This window comes from Schistosoma haematobium, chromosome 3, assembly GCF_000699445.3.
Source record: "Schistosoma haematobium chromosome 3, whole genome shotgun sequence".
Taxonomy (NCBI): domain Eukaryota; kingdom Metazoa; phylum Platyhelminthes; class Trematoda; order Strigeidida; family Schistosomatidae; genus Schistosoma; species Schistosoma haematobium.
The window spans coordinates 23,078,210-23,101,735 of NC_067198.1; the positions used below are offsets into that span (position 1 = coordinate 23,078,210).

At 36.2% G+C, this 23,526-nt stretch overlaps 2 protein-coding genes across 2 annotated transcripts in view; one reads left to right on the top strand and one right to left on the bottom strand.

Moving 5' to 3' along the window:
* The window catches only part of MS3_00005283 (uncharacterized protein), a 63,038-nt gene extending 51,944 nt beyond the window's left edge, over positions 1-11,094 (bottom strand). The window contains exons 1-4 of the mRNA XM_051213313.1: positions 10,534-11,094; positions 6,164-6,264; positions 3,671-4,033; positions 1,192-1,474 (exon numbers count right to left, since the gene is read on the bottom strand). Coding sequence (XP_051069278.1) covers positions 1,192-1,474; positions 3,671-3,706 — 319 coding nt within the window. The 5' untranslated portion in view covers positions 3,707-4,033; positions 6,164-6,264; positions 10,534-11,094. The remainder of the gene's footprint in view (positions 1-1,191; positions 1,475-3,670; positions 4,034-6,163; positions 6,265-10,533) is intronic.
* A 7,378-nt stretch (positions 11,095-18,472) lies between these two features.
* PDCD11 (Protein RRP5) lies at positions 18,473-22,358 on the top strand (the record flags this gene model as incomplete). The annotated part of the gene is made up of 6 exons (XM_051218992.1): positions 18,473-18,634; positions 18,670-18,940; positions 18,974-19,092; positions 19,128-19,301; positions 21,018-21,239; positions 22,215-22,358. 6 exons carry the CDS (start codon positions 18,473-18,475, stop codon positions 22,356-22,358), a joined length of 1,092 nt encoding a protein of 363 aa, XP_051069279.1.
* Between the last annotated feature and the right edge of the window lie 1,168 nt (positions 22,359-23,526).

Here is a 23,526-nt window from a genome sequence, read left to right on the forward strand (position 1 = left end):
GATGAAGTCTGTCATAATCAATGTAGAGTCTAGCACAAAATTTGCATTCTGTCGAACAGTACTCAAGTTTACCAAGTTCCAAATCTGATTAGGATAAAATAAGTGATAACTGGCTTCAAAAGTGATGCATAAATATTTGATATTTATGAAAGTACATTTATAGAGCGACAATACACTAGCGGATGATAACTTAATGCAACTAATGATTAATCATAGTTTTCCCTAAACAGTACCAGTAATAGTACGCAACATCTGATAAGGATTTCGACTTGATGGACTCATGATTATTCGTTGGATATGAAACCTAAAGATTATAGGTTTGATTGCATGTAAAAGGTTGTAGATGAATATAAGTGATAAGTTCGAAACCATGACGAAACAACTGTTAAGTGTATGCCAGTTGTAAATGGTTTTTCACCTGATTTCAGTTCTAAATGGAAATTTCATTCGAACAGTGTTAATTATACTTTGAGAAAACAAAAAAATTTGATTAGTGTTTAACAAAAGGATATTTTTACATGAAGAAAATAATAAAATAATATTCGATCAAAGTAAATCATGTTGGAAAAATATTTTTAAGGGAAAATATCTGTAAGAAAAAATTAGGAAAGAGATGAAAATAATTGAACATGAGGCACAGAAACTTATTATCGATGTTGAAGCTAGGAGTGGGGTAAAGCTAAAAATTGCAGATCAGTTGATGAGGTGTTTCACATAACCAAACTTTCAATAGTAACGTAGTACTTGGTTTGGATGAGGGCTATTTTCGATCAAACCAATACGTAGTATCAGTACATGAAATTATTAACTGCTGATTTCAGCAAGGCCTAAAATCATTAATATCCGTCTGCGTGTCAATCATTTATATACTTTAACGTACATTAAGAAAAAAACTTTTAAAAGAATGTTTGGCGAGAATACTTTCAGTTTGTTTTCTTACAACATGAATCTCAACCATTTTAAACTGCAATAATCATAAGTACGTCTATTGGCACAAGGAAATATAGATAGTATTGAAATGACGAGCAGTTACGTTTTTGTTACTATGGCATTTGATCGATCACAAAAATGATTATTAAAAATAAATAACCAATCAAAATCCGACTATGAAACATACTGAATATGTGGAAATGTTTTATGGCAGAAAATGTTAACTAAATCAAGACTTATACACATACAAGAGAAACTTACCAAATTTAAAAGGAGTATTCGACAACTGATGTAAACAATCCGAATACCCACTGTTTATTAAATTCGGTGTAGATATAGGGCTAGTCTGTGTAGAGTTAGATTGTTTCGTTACACTACTACAAGCTAAATAAATTGCTCTGTATATTAACTGCAAGCATACGAGAAGTCCTAAAAGGTTAGTGTTTCTCCATAATTGATTTGAACTAAATTGACAATTCAGAGAACTCCATGTTGGGCCATGAAGCCAGCAGTCAGGCATATTTAGCCAACAAATAGTACAGATCTGGAATGTAAACAAAGAAAAATAATTTAAGTAATGAATTTATATATGTGCTAAAATTACACTCCACATAGATATTTCAAATCTACTATGATGTAACGGCCGAGAAAAACGACATTACATGTTTAAAAAAACATGTGAAATCATAGCTAGATACATCTTGACCACTCTATAAAAATTTCAGTGTAACAATAAAAGATCCACTTTGTGGGAATTAATGGAAGATGGACTTTATGAACCATATTGGGATAAACAGGATTGAACAATCCGGTTAATAAATGAAAGTCCGCCAATTAAAATAGAGATACAGATCTAAACTGTAAATGAGTGGAATACTCAACAGTATATAAGCAAATAGTAAACAACATCATGATAATTTGATGATTAATAACTATGACTAAACGCAATTAAAATTAATTAATAAATACCGAGATCGGATTGAGCGTTAGTCTGTAATGAGTATGACAAATATCTTGACATATATTACGAATTTGTTTCAAAATAACCAATATACGTTTTACTTTCTTATCAATGGCTATGAGATTTCGGTTTTTTACATTAATTCACAGAATGTTGTTGACCATCCTTTTCCTTTTAAAGTTTCAAAATATCAGTTGCTCGATTTCATAAATTTAACTTTCATTGGTGTTAGAATATAGATATTCGAAAGGTTAAACAATAAACAACATGACATATCAATTTTCGCTGTGTGACACAAAACTACCAGTAATATGAAAATAAACGAACTAATTTTGGCTTGACTTGTTCAAGGGTAAAAAAATTCCCAGTTTAAGCATCTTATAGAACTCCTCCCTGCATAAATTGAGGCCATTCAGACTAAAGCACCGAAGATGTAGAAATACAAGTGTTTCGGTTTTAATACGTACTATATTATTCTTTAGCTCTGACTAACGATAGATGTAACATCATAGTATATGGACGTGTGTTTAAATATGGGAAAATTACTAGACCTATGGACGATACTTAAATCTTATTACTATTTCTTCAACAATATACTTCAGCGTCCTGTCGGGGGAATCTTGAACAACAATAGTATATTGTACATTTTTTGATAACATTTGGTGTCACTCTTTTTAACCTATGTAAACTGTTTTTATTTCGTCACTTTCGTAGAGTAGCCTAATCTTGGATATTTAATTAAACTCTTAATTAATATGTACGCTTAGTTTGTCTGTTGATTAAATATATACGTTTCCTTCCAGGTTTGAACGTTAATCTGTTGCTTCCGTCTGGCTGTTTTCACTTGAGTACGTCAAATAAATTGTTCTACAATACTGCGTGTCTTGACTTTCAGCTATGCAGTGTCTTAAGATAGATAGATAGATCAGAAGTTTTTGAGCCTTTAAGCAGTATGAGGTAGCCAGGGACAGTTTCAATTCGGAGTTAAATCTGTTGCAGAGATTCTGTACGGACATGTGGTTTCTTTCACTTCAATCTTAACATTTGTGATGTAAAAAATGTTGTCAAAGATTTGGATAACTATTGTTTAATATCACATAGAAATACAAATTATCTATTAAGTAATTGCCTTTGTGACATGTGATAGCGTTGAATCAGAGTTTTGTTTCAATATTTTATCCAGCAATGATATTTAGAATATTCACAGACAATACAAAGTTCATTCTAGTAAATAAGACCTAGTCTGTAAGAAATATTCTTCCTTAAAACAATAAAGTCCCCATCCCAAGATATGCAGAATTCGAATAATCCCCACTTGAATGAGACACAACTACTACCATATGCCACCCTATGTATATTATATAATAATGTTATTTACTTCATAACACTGAATACCTAATTCAGCATAAGGAACTATGTCTAATAAATCTAATAATCAAGAGCTACAATAGGAAATCAACACATTTCAAAGTTTATTGACAGAACATAAATGAGACAAAGCATGAAGTGTAAGTGTTTATGATAGATCAGAGACAACTGATTCAACTGAAATCACTAAATGGGACGACTTAATGTATAGATGTTTTGTTAAGATAGAAAAATATATTAGAAAGGCCGTAAATATATATGAAATATAAACTAGCTAAACTATTACAATAAGGAAGAAATAAGTATTTATACAAAATGATTAGCTACTCATATTTTCAAGATTTGGGACACATTTTAAGAAGTACATTATGAGAATTTAGTGTTGGATATAAAAAAGCCTAAACTAATCACCTTATATGAGCCTGAACCATAATGAGGACAATTCATGGATCCACTAGCCCATAATAAATGTGACCGGACCCCATGATCGGCGTTATTCGCGATAACGATGTCAGTGCTTGTGACACATTTTCTAGGAAATATTTCTTCAGACTTCGAAGGAAGTTTACGATCGTAATGGATATAGTGCAAATCGAAATACTGGTCGATATCTACTTGTGTATCTACTATACTTTCCACCTTTTTGGAATAATTGGAACTCCTTTGTTTGAAATCAAAGTCGTCGTCATGCCCAGTTGAAAATTGTCTTTTGTTTTCTGATTCATCTGGACTGAACACCTGGTGTGTCTTTTTCAGATATTCAAAAGTTTGTAACTATTACGAATAAAAAAATAATTCATCATTTTACAAACATATATTATTTATTTTAAATACTAATGAAAGTAAAGAAAATGTTCCTAACGACTTTTAATTATTTGCTCTCTAGCATTCCCATGTAAATACCACAATACAATATAAATTACACTCACTTGGCCCGACAGTAGCTGGTAACTAATCGACAATGCTTGTCCACTGAGCCGACCACATATAGCTTCGTCGGCTATGTTTTTAACTTGAAGGCGTACTGTAACGGGTAGACCGTTTGGATGGTAATATGGCAACAAATTTTAGGCTTGAAGATGAAATAATACTTTTAAACGCAATAAAGTGTGGCGGTAACGGAGGATTTACCTGAGTGATCATAATCTCTGGCGACATGGAATTGCTACAGATGGAAAATTGGTTCGGCACTACCCCTAGATGCTTTCGGTGTTCTCGAAAGGATTTAAAAACTACGGAGCTAGCAGTAGACAACCAAAAACTACTGCCAAGAAAGACGCTGTTTCCAGCTGCAGAAAGTTTTTCAGTTTGGTTTATGATCCCTCTATTAAATCAACGAAGCAACAATCACTAACCTAATCGCTTTCACACGTTCGTTGAAAAGAAATATTCTTCCAAGTCTTAGTTTTCTAAAAATTGCTAATCGCCCTCACATGGGCAACACGTGAGTTAAACCTGTCAGAAACTAAATCCCTTCCTTGTTTTATAGTTTAGATCATACTATTGATAATAGTGAAATTTTACCATTGATCTGCTAAATCGGCTCGTTAAGCTATATGTTAACGTTCACATTGTTTGAGCCCCTTCCAATCAAACAACAAGCCTCAGCGGTAACAATCCCAGAACCCCTTAGCATTAATCTATCCTCAAGCCACACGACTCATAAAATAACCTAGTGAAGTTGTTCATCGGACCTTACTACTGCGACTCACTAAAAGAATAAACAGGTGCGATAGCAACCTCGTGTGATCTCAAAACTAAAGACACAGCATTATATTTAAAGGCAGAAAATGAACATTTGTAATACATGCCCTAATCACCATTAAAAACGGTTAATAGACGACTTTTCCCCCTTCTTATGTATGTGTTTGGATTCTGATTAGGTCTGAGTAAGAGTAACTGCAGATCCGCCCTTTTTGGACTCAGAAACTTTACAACAGGAAGATATGGTTAAGCTCAGAATTGTAATGAAAATATCACGTGTGGAATTACAGAAGAACGAGTGAAACGTCCAGGAAAGTATACAGATCTTCACCACGAGGTAAGTAGATCATATTTGGAATTTTAGGAAAAGCAATGTGATTCAGAAAACCATCGTCCCAGACTTTGGATACTGGCAAAATGCTCAAGCAATTACCTTGAGTATTTAGCAAAAAATCAACAGATAGGAAAGGTAGTAGCAAAAGCTAACGCTAGGTAGTTGAATAGACTAACAAAAGCTAAGTTATTGAAACTGCCGCTAAAATGACAGATCAGAAATCCACAATACGTCTCCTGATTTTATCGTGAAGAAAGGAGTAAAGTCCGAGAGGTTGGCTTTACAGGATTTCAAATATGGTGGTCAATAGATATCGGCCAGTTAGATATTGCTGTCAGAGTGACTTCAAGCTGGGTACGAAAACCTGTACTTGGTAAAAAGTTACATTACGAAAGGTATTGAGATATTATACTCGGAAACAACAAAGCTGAGACCAGGCAAATTTCAGGTATGTCTATGAATGAATCGAGCAGCACCTTTATCAGATTTCGCTTCTTAAGAATATTTACTGACAACCCGCCATAATTGTATTCACAAAGACAGCATTTTATCGTTGATCGAGTAGCCTTGAGGTAAAGCATCAAAGGGTGAACTAGGGTACACATCTAATATGCTTTTCTACTTGCCCCAGCCCCTCGGAAGCAAATTTGCTTGCAACAGTGGTGACAAAGGAATTCTTAAATCACGAAAATACCAACTACAAATAATAGTGTGACGTTCAGAATAAGGTATCTGTTACAATTTAAATTTGTTTCAAATCTAACATTACCGAAGTAGTTGGTAAATTAAGCTCTCATTTACTACGAATATACCTAGAACGAATGACTGACGAGTATATAAACACGAGAAATTTATGAGACACTTACACCTGAACACCACTCAAATAAGTTGTATAACCAGAGCGACCCAAGACTAACTAATCCAGCTGCCAAACCCAATAACAGCACATAACGTTTATATGTGGAACCTAAAATAACATCAACAAATGTAAAAGCAAAATAATATTAAGGTAAGACTAGGTCCAAATAAAGACACTAAGTCATCCATAAATCTTATATATATGGCCATGATAATTTATATTATAGATCTACGACGTAATATAACTCTACCTATAGCTCTTCTAGAGTTACTGCCGGTCCCAAGTCCGGGTGGAGCAGGAGGCTTGGGTCGGCAACCCCATCTCGTAGAAAACAACCTTGTTAAAAAACACTAACCAGAATAAACAATTTAAACCATTTAAACCCTGACCTCCTAGTTCAGTGATCTTCATTCAGAACAATTATGACGCCTCATGGTGAAAGCCCAGATTCTTCAAAACTCACGAGGCCGATGCCCCTTCTAACAACCAGCGCAACAATTAACATAGGTACATGGAATGTCCGGAAAATGTAGGAGACCGGATGAGCCATCCAAATAGCTACAAAAATGAGGAGATACAACTTGGTCGTTCTCGGAATAACTGAAACGCTTTGAACATAAGCAGGACAGAAAAGATTAGATTTGGGAGAGATGATGTTGTAATCTGATCATGTAGAAGAAAATGCTTCGCACAAGCAGGCAGTTGCTCTGATGCTGTCCAGACAAGCACAAAAGCACTTATAGGATGGTAATTTCATGGACCCACAATCATCAGAGCATCCTTCAAAACAAACAAGGAGGGAATCACAATAAACGCTATCCAGTGGTATGAACCCACCAATGATAACAACAAAGGCGACAAAGGTCAGATTTATCAGAGGCTGAAGTCCAACAAAGAGCCTTTTCATCACGATAGGAGACCTAAGCGTCAGGGTTGGAATCGACAACACCGACCATAGAGATATCGTGGAACGACATCGATTGAGTGGAAATACGGAACAAGAATGGTGACAGATTTGCAAATTTATGTCCCCCCAACAAGATGGTTATAGGCGGCACAACATTCCTACACAAGTGCATACACAAAGCTACTTGGGTCTCACCGGATCACACTAAAGAGAACCAGGTCGATCATATTTGCACCAATAAAAATTCAGAAGGTCAATGGAAGACGTGAGAACTAAGAGAGGAGCTGACATAGATTTTGATCACCACCTGGTGGTTGCCAAGATCACAGTGAAGCTAAGGAACCATTGGACAAATAACATTACGTGAGTCTAATACAGTCTTCCTTCGACATACTGACGAACTCAATCAATTCGAGATAGCTCTCAGCAACACGTCCCAAGTCTGACAAGATCTACTCAAAGAAGAGCGGAGGAACAGATAGGTGGGGCACTTAGAAGAGCTATTGAGTATACCAGCTCCACTGACCCCAAAAGACATCCAAGCAGCACACAGAGACCTTCGCATAGCTATCACTCTACAAACGATCGGAGAAATCAGAATGGCCAACAGACAAGTCAACAGTGGGAAAGCAGGAGGACCAGTATGTTTTATTTATTTATTTATTTGAACACATAAATATTGGCACAAAGAAGCACCAAATACATATGCGCCACACAAGTCACTTGATTTGTGTGTGGGCTGTGATGCTACCCGGGTGCCCAAACCGAAGCAGGAGGGTCAGACGACATACCAGATGAAGTACTCAAGTCAGACGTAGCACTAACTGCAAACGTTCTCCTCGTTCTATTCAGGAAGATGTGAAATGAGTAACACGTGCCATCGACAGACTGAGAAGAAGGATATCTCATTAAGATACCAAAAAAGTCTCAGCAAATGTGAGAACTACACCGAAATCACAGTACTATTCAGTACCAGGAAAAGTTTTCAGTGGAGTGATGTTGAACTAGATGAAAGACGAAGTAGACGCTCAACTTCGAGATCAACAGGTCGGATTCTGTAAGGATTGGTCATGCACAGGTCACATCGTGACACTATCGATCATTGAGGAGCAATCAGTTGAATAGAATTCGTCAATAGACGTTAACCTCCTTGACCATCAGAAGGCATTTGACAGAGTGCATAGGAGACCTTATGGATCCTTTCTCCACACTATGATGTACCTGAAGAGATCATCAACATCATACGGAATTCATACGACGGACTACACTGAAAAGTCGTGAATGAAGGACAGCTCATAGATTCATTTCAAGTGACGAACGGTGTCACACATTGGTGCTAATTATCTCCCCTTCTCTTTCTCCAGGTGGTCAATTGGATTATGAAGACCTCCACATATCAGGGAAAGCACGGCGTACAATGAATAGTTTGGATGCAACTACACTATTTGAACTTCACAGATCACCTAGCTCTTCTGTCCCATATATAACAAACAAATGCAGCCGAAGACAGCCAGTTTATCAGCAACCCATGCAGCAGTAGACCTCAACATACACCAAGGAAAAACCAAGATCCTAAAACAAAACTCGGAAAACACCAACTCAGTCACACTTGATAGAAAAGCTTTGGTACGGATGGAAACCTCCACGTACCTGAACAGTATCATCGATGGACACGCATAAGAGCGTCATTTCTACAGTTGAAGAGCATATACAACTCAAAACAACTGTCAACCAATATCAAAGTCAGAAGTTTCAGTACGAACTTCAAGACAGTTCTACTGAACGGAGCTGAAACTTAGAGAACTACCACAACCATCAGCAAGAAAGTACAAGTATCTATAAATAATCGTCTACACAAGATAGTTCAGATCCAATGGCTGGATAACATCAGCAACAGCCTACTGTAGAAGAGAACAAATCAGCTTACAGCTGAAGGGTAAAATAGGCAAACGCGATGGAGGTGGATAGGACATACACGATACAAGCTCTAACTTGGAATCCTGAAGGCAAAAGGAAAAGAAGAAATCCAAGGAACATGTTGCGTTGGAAATTAGAAGCAGACATGAAGATGAATAGCAACTGGAAACAACTGGGAGGGATTACTCAGGACAGAGTTCGATGGAGAAAGCTGGTGAGCGGCCTATGCCTCTCTGTGAGGTTTAACAGCTGTAAGCTAGCTGGTTATGATGCAATATGTTGGTAATCTCAGGAAAAGACGTGTAACTGGGTCGAAAGTGCGTCGTCCAAAATTGCTACATATCAGCACGACGAAATGAGATTAAAAAGTTGAATATCGAAATGGAAGTATCAGTAACAATCGAAATAAATCGGCTGAAAAGAAACACTTTCCTGAAATTCTTGTTCCCCGCTTTCTATTGAAAAGTATGAGACCATTAAATTCTTTAAAATTATCGGTCAGGAACAATAATAGTAATATTACATGTGAGAGTAAAATGCTATAGCCTGTAACAACTAAGTATTAAGCAACCAACTCAATTTAGGTAGAAGGTATTCAAACCAGTGAAAAAGGTTATATTTTAATGACTGAACAGCTAAGTTGCAGCTGAGCAGTCAAAAGTGGTCAACAAATGGAAATTAAAGCAGACTGCAGCGTTTATTGACCATTCTGTGGTTAAAACCGGATTTAAGTTGTCATAGTGTTTTGCTTATCCTACTCCACAGAATCCTTACCATGGCAAGACATTTTGGCTCAGCGATACCTGAATTAGTGGTATAGTCAGCCGCTACTCTCACCGTGAATGTTTATAGGAACTATATTTCAATATCCAGTAAACTGAAGGGGATCGCGTGACCCTACAAAGGAGATCATTTGTTTACACCAGATGGGAATGCATAGATAAGTAGCAAAAGTTCAAAGTAGAACGAATTTTAAAGAAGATATTTTAATAGCGAGTAATTATTAACATATGATTTTTTGTAGTTGAGTAAATAACGATAATGAACGAGCCCAACGTATCAATATCTCACGGAATTTTACCCATTGGCTTTCTCTCAAGCATTGTACAGGATATTTGCTCACTCACCCAATCTGGTTAAATAGTTTTGGCATTGTAGTTGGTGCCAGTTCGTGATGAAAACCCTAAATCTCATTTCTAACGTTAGTCATTAACTGTAAAACAACTCTGGTTCCTCACATAGGTTTAAAACCCTCATTTGGTCATAGATATTAGGTGAACACTCTCAAGGTCAGTCCAGCTTAGCTCAAAGGTCGCCCATAAATTATAGTCTCACCGTTTTATATAATTAATGTCAATTACAGTAAAGGTTGAAACAGAAGAAATCTATTAGTTTATCATCAGCTTACTAAACGATATCTAAACAGTACTTGAACAATTTAGATTTTAGGGTTTTTAGCCTCAGAACTTCAACAAGCATTCTGCCTCATCCCTCAGTTTTCAGTATGGAATACACCCATCAAAACAACACTAAGACAAATAATGACAACTAACATTCATTTGGCTCTGATATCTGGGAAAACGGTTGTGTAGTGTAGCGATTTGGTGGAACGAAAACAGCAACAGAAGTGCTTAGTCTGCCATGGTATAATTCCACAAATCTAAAAGTCGGAAAAACTTCTTTTCTGTAACTGTCAACATGTAAAAAGCCCTGTCGATCTTGTTTTCGTTTAAAAATTCAGCCTTGGCAGAAGCGAATTTCGAATAGTCATAGTAGAAGCATTGATTACTATTCCGATATATTCTTTGTGCCGTCGGTATTCTCATATCCACTGGACAGCCCACATATGAACTGGACTACAACCGGCTTAAGTGATCCAAAGCTTGACCAACCAGTTAGACATAAACCAAGAAGAAAACCCTTTGAAATGTCGCCTAATATAAACGACCTTAAATCTCTACAATCTTCGTATCTTATGTCCAATATGACTTTCGACACAGTAAAGTGGTGGCACGATTTCTTCAGTTCCGTGTACCATTAATCGTGGTGCTGTTTCAAGATCGCAAATGAAGTTACTGTAATTAACGTGTGTCTTTGAGTACCTCTTTCTTGTGAACGGAACATGAATCGATTAAGATTGGCTACCTAAAAATTTGTAATATATGTAAAAAAATCAGTAACCAGATACAGAAAAACCTATAGGAGCATTTGAATTACGATAGCCGTACTTTCCTAAGATGATTCTTTTTGTATGTCGAATCAAAAAAGACGTAGATTTTTCACGAATATTCACATATACTAGCTAAATCAGATTTGGCTTATTCTAAGTCCTTATTAGATAATCTCAAAAAGTCCTATCTTACGGGTACTTTTAATGGTAGCTCTTATAATCACATTTCTGCCATACTAGCTGTTAGACCCTTTCAGATAACTGAGGAATCAACTCTTCCCTTGCTCAAAAACCTTGTCGAGAATACTAAGCAATAGGAATAGTTGAGTTGTAGTAAGAGAGGATTATAACTACGGCGACGAGGAAAAGGGAAAACAAATTCAAGATGTCCATATCAGATGACCAGCTCAGCCGAATACTACAACAACAGCAAGCACAACTTGATACACAAATGCGGTTGTTGGAGGCTGACTCAACAGCTTAACTTCCACCGCTCGAGTTCACATGCTACTTCAAGCAAATCTTGTGATGCGGTTGCTAGCAGCATCCCGAAATTAATCTATCACCCAGAAAGTGAAAATACTTTTCTCACGCGGTTCAAACGTTGAGAAGACACATTTAGAATAGAATTCTGTAACCAAGACGACGCGTGGAAGACTAAATTGTCGGTCCGTAAGTTTGGAAGAAATGAACATTCACGTTAATAATCAGAAGAATTTATTCTCAAATAACAGTTTGTTACATGAGGCATGCCAGTTTACAGGTAAGATCAACAATGTTACGAAAGATACCATTTTCACTGTAGTAAGTTACTCAGCTGGGTTGTAAACTCCTTGCCAACTGAGCGAAACGCATCTTGAAAACAGCTTTTCAAAAGACCTATATCATTAGTCAATAACATCATTACCTCAAAAATAGTTGGAACTTTGCATGGACTGTATGACGAATATGCTCATCAAGTTTCATGAGTGCCTCATAGTACAGTTAAATTAATTGAGATTTGTAAAAATTCCATAAAGAAGTCATTGGTTCCGCTCATAGTGCAAACAAGGAAACGTAAGTGAAAATAATTCGCTAACATAATTGATGCTGCTACGAAACATTTTGACAAGCCATTACAGACAACTATGGAAATGGACATTCACATTTTTGGTCCAAATCTGGATAGGAATCAAATGTAATATAGATGCTAGAAAGATTCAAAGTTGTAACGTCGGGTAAGACTGGAACTGACACAATTGTTATGCATCGTTGTAGATGCATAAAGCTTCCTACTAACGAAATACACCAAAGCAAAATTATCACGTTATGTGCCTACAATATTTATAGTGTGATGTGTATAAAAACTAAGGATGTAAGTGCAAGGAAATACATATATCATGTGGTTGGTGGGATAGAGAGATTACCGGTAAGTATTCAACTAACCTGCCTCATCATGACAACTCTTAGTTTCTTATACTTCCGTTCATTTCCCACTCTCTTTCCAATAAAATTACTCACCTTAAAACCTGTTTATTCCTTGTAAATCCAACCATTATACTTATTACAGAAACGTGGTGTAAATCATCCATGTCCGATTACTACTTGCATGTAGATAGCTACGTTTTCTTTCGGACCGATAGGTGTCATGGATTAGGAGCCGGTGCAGTCATCTATGTCCGTTCGAACATATAAGCGTGCAAATTTGAGGATAAATCTCTTGATGCCATAAACGACTCCGCTTGGGTTACCGTAAACTGTGGATCGTAAACTTATCTACTGATGGGGTGCATATACAGACCACCTCATGTGGATACTGACTTCGATCGATTACTAACAAACATACTTTCCATTGCTTCGCATCAACCGCATACATTTAGAATCATTGGAGGTGATTTCAATCTGCCAAACATTACATGGGGTCCGACTTCTGTACCAGGTTGATGTAACAAGTTAGTTGGAACCTTAAAATTTTGTGGGTGGGTCCAACAAGTCCAAAAACCGACTAAGAGGAATAACATATTTCATTTATTATTTACAATCGACATAGACTATCTCAGTGCACACCAGTCATCAGATTTTATGAGTTGTATTTAGTATTACTCATTCTTTACATACTATACTTTTGAACTCTAAAGCTGAAATAATGTACCAGAGCAGACAGTTTGATCAACAAACCTCGAAACGGACTGGAAATTTCATTCGATGTTTACCATCGAAAATTTATTTTACCACAGATAATATTGACACTGAGCTTTTCAATTTATAGCACAATCCAATATATTGCCTTGACTGCACTGCTCCAGTTATTGGCCGTGTGGCTTATAACACCAAAAGAGACCAAAATGTCTTTAAAACTTTTTAAGAAAACTGAGAAAACTGAAACATCGCTACAGTGACGTGTATACACTTCAGAGTATACATAGCGTAATTGACAGAAATGATTCATCTAAACGCAAGTATTTTATGAATATAGTAAACGAAGCCCTATGTAAAAAATAGCCCAGACCTATCAACACTTCGGCTTTTTAAATCCCATATGAGGTCGAATTCTTTTGGCACGACTAAATCCTTCATAGTTAACGGAAGCATCGTTGAAAATCCTGATACTATTTGTGAACAATTCAGCCAGCATTTCTAGCAATGCTACAAAACTGAAACTAAAACCTCTATCAATAAATTTTTAATGTTGACATCCAGACACCTGTTCAAAATTAATTCAACCTATCTGTGGAATATCGAACTTATCCATCTGTATGGAAAACATCTCTTATCACCCGTAGCTTCAAAACGGGGTCACGTAGTGATATTGCTAACTACAAGCCCATTAATCTGATATCCGTGCTATCAAGAACCATGGAAATACATCTGTAGTGGCATTGGACCATAACTACACAATCCTCAAAGCAGAATACGAGAGTACTCGGGAAATAGACATTCAATATTTAACGCGAAGGAATACCTAACGATGGAGAAGGCGCTAATAAGGAATTGAATGGACTGGAGTTGATCGGATGTCATGGCTCGACCATGCAGGCGTGGTCCATCTGAATGTTACCTTATGTCTTCTATTCATATTAAATATATTGTTCCTTCTCTAACCTAACCTTGTTCTACATCATGTATTGGTAATTGATACCATACAGTGAGTTGGTGTAGTCGATGGTGTGACTTCCACGTAAGATCTTATAGATTAGTCAGTTATATCATGACAAATCTACAATTTTGGGATTAGGTCTATTATTAGAGCAGTACTAATATCATAGTAGACCATAGTTCTACACATCCACAAACAGCTATTATCATTTTTATTTTCGGCTAGTCTGATTGGCCCATCCTTACATGGGTTTATGACTAAACGTTCATGCGTCGCATCGCACCTGGAATTTTCTGGTAAAATCACCCAGAGAAGAGATGTTGGTCAGTCAGTGGCAATTCTGTGTTTCGATTTTAGTAAGGCTTTCGACAGAGACTCACACAAACTCTCTCTTCTAAAACTCTCTTCATTTGGCATACAGAATCCTCTTTTATCTTGGCTCAAATCTTTTCTAGAAAAAGTAGCCAAATCGTTCGATCTGGATCCTGCTACTCTCAACCTGTCAATGTAGCCAGTGGGGTTATACAAAGAAGTGTGGTTGGTCCATTACTCTTTCTCCTTTTTATCAATGACGTGTGTTTCCTCTTTCAGTATGGTAAACCTTTCCTTTTTGCCGATGACCTAAAATTGGTTTATTCATTCTCTTCTCCCAACAAAGAAAGCCATATTTCAACGGTAATCCAAGGCGAGATAAACAAGTTATACGAATGGACTGTTTCGTTTAATTCTCCACTTAATGCTGACAAAAGTGGATTTATTCACATTGATCAGTTCCTTTACCTAAATCTGGCTATACACAAACATACACTGAAACCTCTTATCACCGTTCGTGACTTTGGTTTGAGATATAGCGACAGTTTGAACTTTTCCGAGCACGCTGCATCTCAAGTATCCAGAGCTAGAAAGCTCATCGTATTTATAATGATAAACTTCAATAATATCGAATCGTGATCAGTGTTATACAGAAAATGTATCTTACTAATTATTGAATATGATATTTTAGTTTACAGTAATTGCAGGCATAATGACCTGATTAAATTTGAAGGTGTTCAAAGAAAGTTCATCAAAGCTGTTTTGGGATATTCTGACAACAAGGACTATCACCAAAGATGTCAACAACTCAAATTAGAACCTCTCTGGGTCCGGAGTATCAAACTAAACCTTGTCTTTATCTACCGGCTTATTAACGATATTTCCTACTCTCTGGTATCCATCTCTTCATACTCTGTGGTATCATCCAACAATCTACGCAATAAGGAAAATATTCCAGCGATTCCAAGAACATACACAAACTTACAATAATAATATATTTCTGAAAGGGCAGATTTACAAATTACAACATTTGTTTGCTCACAGTATGCTTCCTAAGTAGGGTCGTTAAATAGAAATAGCCTATAAAAGCGAATAACAGTACACACGCGCAGATGTCTTGGGGCGTTAATGATTAGGTTTATGCTTTAGTATTACACTGATTTTAGTCTTCAAAATATTTTTTTCACAGTGGCATCGCGTTCACGTTACACATCATAGCCAATCTCGGAATAATTTTGTTAGAATTCGGGTCGTCTAAATATTTATGCAATATAACTTTTTAAGTTTATAATTGTTATAAAGTAGACTTGTAGAGCGCTTGGGGTGAACTATGGACTTGAGAAAACGCGTACATCAAGTTTGTTTCAGATGTCAGATGTTCCATAACTGTACCCTCAGAGCAAGATTTTGAAAAAAAGAATCAGAGGAGCAGCAAGGCACTTGGATATGAACGCTTAACAGTGCTTAACATTTTGTAGTGAAACAGACAGAGGTATGATAAATTATTAGATTAAACGGTACACACTTGTTTGGCAATTCACTAGTGAACTTCCATTCTAAGTCACAAAATACACTACCAAAGTCTGATTGTAGGACAGAACTCCACCCTGGCGTGGCTGAGAAGAACTCTATCTCATTGAATGTTATTGTGAGTAGTTCACTAGAGCCAAATGGTTCTGATCCCAAAATTAGACACGCTCATGATTTGGAAAAGCTTGGAAAATATATCCTTAGCATCTCACCAGCTAACTCTAAAAACGTTCAGGTCAAAAAGCTGGTTAGAATAGGTAATAGGACTGACGATAGTGTTGAACCTCGACTATATAGACTCCTTAAGGCAATCTTAGCGTCGGAGAAGCAACGTGATCTACTGTTAAGTAGCGGTCGTAGCCACCACAATTCCGACATCCGAGTAAGACCTGATATGTCTCTCGGAGACAGAACAAAAGGAAGACGGTACTAGCTGAGCTAGAAACCCGTCGACAAAACGGTGAGGAAAACCGCCGGTTAGTGGGTTTTCGGATAATCAGGTCTTGGAAGCGAATGGTACGAAGACCTGTGTGGATAGGCCGTTCTCACTAGGAATTTTATATGCCAACGCTCGTAGTCTAAGAAATAAATTAGTAGACAACTTAGGGTCACTCATTGTAGCTGTGACAGAAACTTGGTTAGTCCACGACTTCGACATTAGTCCAGAATTATCTGGATACTACTACACAAGGAGTGATAGAAGTAGATGTAGGAAAGAAAGTGGCGTCCTTTTATACATAGCCAATAATATAAATATCCATTCCTCTGCTTGCAAATCCCATGATAGTGAAACTTGTGAAGTCATTAGCTGTGAGCTGGCTATCGGATGTAGTACATTTATACTCGGTGTCATCTATTAAAGCCCAATTAGCTTAACTGACAACTATATTTTAGAACACATTCAGCTATGGAGTGCAAACAACAGATGCTTGATATTAAGAGACTTTAATGCACCTGATATTAGTTGGACTGAGATGGCCTCGGTAGGATCTGTAAACTCCTTTGATAGTAGGTTCCTGATAATAACAATAATAATGGAACATGCATTAGTACGGCATGTATCCAAACCCTCATGCTTGGGTGCAAGCCAAGGTTCTTCTTTGTTGGACTTGGTAATCACTCGTGAGACTGAAGTTATTGCCAACCTAAGTATTCTTTCGCCGTTAGTGAATAGCCATCATGCTGTTTTGTCGTTCACGTTTGCAGCTAGTGACATGATATACGATCAGGTTAAACCTCGTCCAAATGTATGGAGAGCTAACATATCAGCAATAGAGGAGTGCGCTGCTAAGACGGATTAATCAGTAGATACTAGTTCATCAGTTGAAGGAGCATGGTCTACATTTAAAGGCAAGTCTAGTTCAGTAACGTCCTTGTTTGGACCATGTCTGGTACCATGTACCCAAGATAATTCTTAGACGTAGGAAAAGCATTAAAATATGTTCATCTCCACTGACTTAAAACGGTACAGAATGCTTGTAAAGCGTTAATAAGTAAGACTAGACAGTAGTATGGAGAAAATTGGTTAGGGATTGTGAAAATAGTCCGAAACGGTTATTCTCGCATTTGAAAAGGAGAACTCAGAGAAGTGACGAAATTTCAGTGATCCTGATGGTATTCACTTTAGGATTATGTAAACCCTATCGGATCTAATTGATGAAGCTATAGCCATACTGTTTGATATGTCTCTGGGGCAGTTCAAACTGTCAGGAGACTGGAAAGACTCAATAATTAGTCCTGTGTATAAGGGGGGGAGTAGAAACTTAGTAACTATCGTCCTACTTCGTCTAACCGGTACAGTTGTAAATCTAATGAAAAAGATTATTCGGATGGCTGTTGTGATGACCGCATTTGGAATATGGGATTCAAGCAGAGAGTCCTTGTTTCAAATATGAAACGGATATGTTGAAACGAGTCAGACGACGAGGGACTAAAATGGTAGAGTGCCTCTCTGGCCTATCTTATGAAGACAGACTGAGACGCGTCAACTTATTTCCGTTATCTTTAGGATAACGGTAATTACCGTGATCTAATATTGGCTCATCATATATTGAACGATAACCTTGGTATTATTATGTCTTATCCTTTCCTTCCGCCTAGGACTGATCATTTGAAAGGACATTCTTAGAAAGTTCAAAGACTGAGATCAGATCATCTACGTTTGGATTTTCGTTTCTCGCACTGAGTAGGGAATTACTGAAATTCCCTTCCAGAACACGTAACATCATCTTTTTCTGTTGATATATTTGAAATGAGATTGGACCTCTTCAGTGTTACAAACTGCAAGGATTAGTAAGGGTCGATAGACATCCTATTCTTAGTACTGAAGACTGAAGATTAATCGCTTATTAGCTCTTCAAGGTCGTGGAAAATAAGCGCGGTGGGTTTGGATGTGAGTATCAGCATGCAGAATGAAACGTTGGCATTGGGAGTAATAAAGTCTGTACAGAAACTATACCTCGAGGTGCAGTTACCCCACGGATTTTTGGGCCGAGTTAACATATATGATGTGAGTGATAAGTATACTGAACTTTTGAGGGAGTCTGCGGAGACTGGTATCATACAGGTAAATGAAATATTAGTGACCACTTTTATCTATAGGATGATCTTGTTGAACTTTCGGATATGTTCAAAGTTGGTCAGACTGTGAGATGCTTTGTTAAGGAAGCTGACAATAGTCGTGGGAGTGGTTCCACTAAAAGATATCTCGTCTCATTAAATCCGAAAATGGTGAATAAAGCTGTAATATCCAAGCATGTTAAACCTCATATGGTATTTGTTGGGTCTGTCGTTAGCGTGGAGGATCACGGTTATATAGTAGATGCTGGTGTTGCTAGAATGAACTGTTTCTTGCCCAAAGACCAAGTTGATGGTTCGTATTTTATTGACTTTTTAAAATTTTCAGTTAACCCTGATATTGGCAGTTTGATTCCCTTTACTCCATATGTGTCAGATCCTCTGCAGGATAGTAGCTATAAACGAGTTTTAAAAGTAACCACTCGTTTGGATTCGACATTATCTCTGGTTGGCATTCATTCATTGAGTTTCATTGTATTTAGTTGAGTCCTGATTCTCGTGTAAACTTTGACTGCTTGCTCCCTGGTACCTGTCTCCATGCTTCAATTGTCAAGAAGGTCACATCGACCTTAGTTGCAGAGTTTTCAGAACATTTTATTTCAATCTCACGCACGCACTACATCGGAAACAAAGAAGATTATCAAATAGGAGCCAAGGTAATTTTTAAAACTAGTTTCCAGTTTTCATTATGCTACTTTAAGTTCTTATCACTGATAAGTCTATCATGAAGTAAAAGTGAATTCCATTTCTATTGAAATTAACAGCTTATAACAAGTTGACGTTTAAGTCGTCATGGTTATGTATTAATAATTTCATATGAATGGTTTTAATAAACCCCTGGTTTTACAAATAAGGACGGTCCTGCTATTAAATCTTCCTTCGATGTTGTGAAAGGTGAATAATTAGACTTTACTAATCGATACCATGTCAATTTCCCCTTGCATCTACGTTTGTCATTTGCAGAACTAAACATTGTGCTGCATTCAATGTGTGCTATATATCATTACCGTTTAAATCTTTTTTGATGGTTAAATTTTGTGTTTTCTCCTTGACTGTGTTGCAACAAATATTGTTAATGGGATATTTAGTTTTACTATAGATTTTCCGTTTCACTGTTCGAAATTATGTACGCTTATGATATCCACTATTGCTGTTTTTCATCTTTGCTATAGACATGTACTCATCTGTCGAAATATGTCCCAATTAACACTGGGTGTGATATAGCACAAATTACAAAGTTAAAACAACCACAGTTTTGTGACTATCGTAACCAATGTTTGGAGATTCTGGGTGACATGACTCAGAATCTATCACAATGGCGTAGGTGTGTACACTTTGTCTTCCCTTGAACTTTAAGATTGAAACTGCTTTATATCTTTCTCTCTACCAACTAATTCTTTCTTCCTGTACTATATTTTTATATGCAGTCCTTCTTTTATATATTACCACCATTGAATTAACTACTTTATGGATTCGGTGTTCATCTTGTGCTAATGAGGTTTGGAAACTTAAACCGATGCATATATGTGCTTGGTCGTACGTTGAAGCTGACTGACTGAGTTAGAATCTGTAACTGTTTGGGATGCATTCCGCAGATCAACAGTATAAGCTAATGGTATTAGACTGACTCGTACTGGCAGTTTAAGAATAGGGAGTGGAGTGTTTGAGCATATATATTATTTCACTTGAGCACAGCACGTAAATCATAATGACCTGGTTGCTGACGAAATCTCAGGAAGGATGTGGGTTAATTAGGAGTTAATAGCTGTGTTGGCAACATATCCCACTGTTTATTAATCTGTATATTTTTCTTCAGTTTGGTTTGTGTTGCTCTAATTTCTTTGACACTTAGTTCCTTGTTATTCACATTCTCATAAAAATTCCTCCCCTGTGACTTATCTCAATAAAATCGATGTTGTAATATACGTGCTCTTAGACCGCATTACCAATTAGATGTGTTCACATCCATCCTACCATGAGTCGAATATCTTAACTGGTAAACCATAAGCTTTTGTTTTACGAGTATAGAAGGTAGTCAATTATTTTAAAGTTCACAAAAGTCTATTTCGGTTGTATACATAGAAAATAGATATGTAGCAACGAATATTACGTAGTCCATTTAAACTTATAAAAATAAAGGCAACTAATATTTTTATTACTTTCCATAAGTCTTATTTGCTAATGTACAATGATACGTTAATTTTCTAATTTGGCTCTTATGAACACTTATTAAAATGAAAATATTGCAAAAATCGTTTTCAAAACCATGTTTAGTTTCCATAAATTATGTGTTCATTGTTCACTTTTTTCAGTAACATGATGGCTGGTTCTCGTACTAGATTTTTCTCTTCTCTTTCTTCATGTATTCTTAGGTTGTTGTTTGTATCATATTAGTAGATCCCAGTACAAAACAATTGATGGGCTCTCTGCTTCCTCATCTAGTCAATCCTATACCCTCCGTCCTCAACATTTCGGAAATGCTCTCTAAATGTCCTGTTGGTACACGTTTCTCAGGTTCCTTGGTAGAGCGTGTAAACAAACGCGCTGTTCTTGTCAAATTACCTAAAACAAATGGACTCAAAGCAGTTATCAGAGTATGTTAAGCAATGCCGGTTGATAATATTTTTCTGAATAAACCTGATACTTTTTAAGTATTTTAATAAATCTTCAAATTTGTAAACAGTTATATTGGAAAGTAAGACAGAATGTTACTCTAACGAATAACTTATTTGGATTTTTATTGTAAAATATTACAATGAAAGGTGTATTGTCGTTCCCAACTTATCAAATTTTTAATATGATTAAATATAGCGACCTATATTTTTTATAGACTGGACTAAATATTTTGTTATTTATACAATTTATTCGCAAGGAAGCCAAGTTTGATCGGACGAACTTCTACCAAGTTCTTGTTTCCAGGTCAGTAGGGATGAATGTAACAGAACTGAATAGACCAGTCTATTTTTCATGCTGTGTATGCAAAATCATCATGTAAATTTGTAGTAGGTTAACAACATCTTGTGTCACTCTCGTAGTTTAAAGTCATATTTTTAGTACATCTAATGTATATTATATATTAAGTGATAGAAAAATAATTCAACAGGTTACTTCTGTTGGCTAATGTGAATTTCGTTTACGTATTTTTACATGACTACGTCCCAGTGGTAGTTTCATATTTTCTAAAAGTAATTATAGATTGTAGGTTTCCAGGCTCCTCACATGTAAGTTATCTAAAACTTCGTTGTACCTAGTCCCCATTGAAGTGTAGTTCGATGTCATACTAAGGAATTTACTCAATTTTTATCTTTGGATTAATTTCTTCGAACCATTTGATTAAAGTGTATTGGAAACTTTTAGACTGAAATTCAGTACTATGGATACCGAATTTAAGTAAAACCCGTTATTGGATATTAAAATTGAATTTTCCTAATTCTCGCCACATATACAACTCCTAGCCCGCGTTGGTTCATGACATTTTTCAGTACTTTAATATATCTACTTAGCACATATGTGTCGCTAAATCAAAGTTCAACGCGTTAATATATTTTTAATCTTTCGTCTTTTTTTAGATACCTAAAACAGGGACAAAAAATAACGAAAATTTCAAGTCACTAGTTGTTGGATCAAAACTGACATGCCGTTTAACTGATCATGACTTTTTAGAGAACGTAGCTGTAGCTACAACAAACAAGTATGGGATTATGTTGGTATGATTATAATTTCCTATTTTAGCAGGATTTACTTTTCGTAGTGTTCCTAGGATAATGCAACTCTTTTATACTGAGGTGTATAGTTTGTATGATATGATTTTGTCTTGTTATTCTTTCTATGTGTGTACATAGAAAGTGGAAATCTTTATTAAGTATATGAATACTTACAAAAGTACCCTAAACCGTGAATTTTCACCACTGAGTTATTAATTTTGATAAAGTATCTCGGTTTTGCCGGTTAGTGTGAATATACATAAAATCCTACTTAGTTTTATCGAAAGAATAATGTTAAAAGTTTTGATGTGAAGAAATCTCAGTGAAACTTTATTAATTAGTGAGTCCTTATTTATAGTAAAGCAATTTTCTAGTTATATGTCTATTTTTCTTTCTAACCATGCTTTTCTTTTCTCATTTAATCAAATAGTTTATAATAAAAGTTTTATTCGGGCGCAACTAGTTTGATCTGGAATTGGTTAAATCTATGTTTGCTTGCTCTACAAATTGTCGAAATTTTTGTCTTATTTTCTATCGACTATGGTTTTTTCAAACTGAACCACACACCACATTAGATGATCATTTAATAGGTGGTTAGAGCTCTTCTTAACATTGGTGTATGCTTTGCGTGTAATTTCTGATTTATCAAATGACCCAAGCGGTAGAATGGATTTTAAGTCATTTATGAAATTCCTCCATCAAGTTATCATGATCGAAATCATTTATAGTTTTTAATCCAAGCTATTATGATTAATTTAACTTCATTTTGAGACATGGTTGTTCTGTATGTTATAAGCAATGCCTTATTGTTTAGTGCAGCAGGCTTTCAACTATTGCCCTTTTTACCTATTTCGGTTTTTTACAGCCGTTACCACTACCCGTCACACTAAAGGACGGTGACTCAAGACTGCATACGTAAACTTAAACTTGCTGACTGAGTTGTGTTGTCATCTTGTAAGTAGGTTTACAGTAGGTTGTCGAATGATTCACGAGAAAATCTTCTTGGTAGAAACACCATTGATTATCAGATAAAAGTAGAAGTGAATTTCATCATTAGATAACATTTTCCCTTCAACAAATATGTAGTTTGTTATTCATTGTGGAATCCCTATTTGTAAAGTGTTCATACCGTAAGTTACATTTGGATTTTTTCTGAAGTGAATTATATATATACATA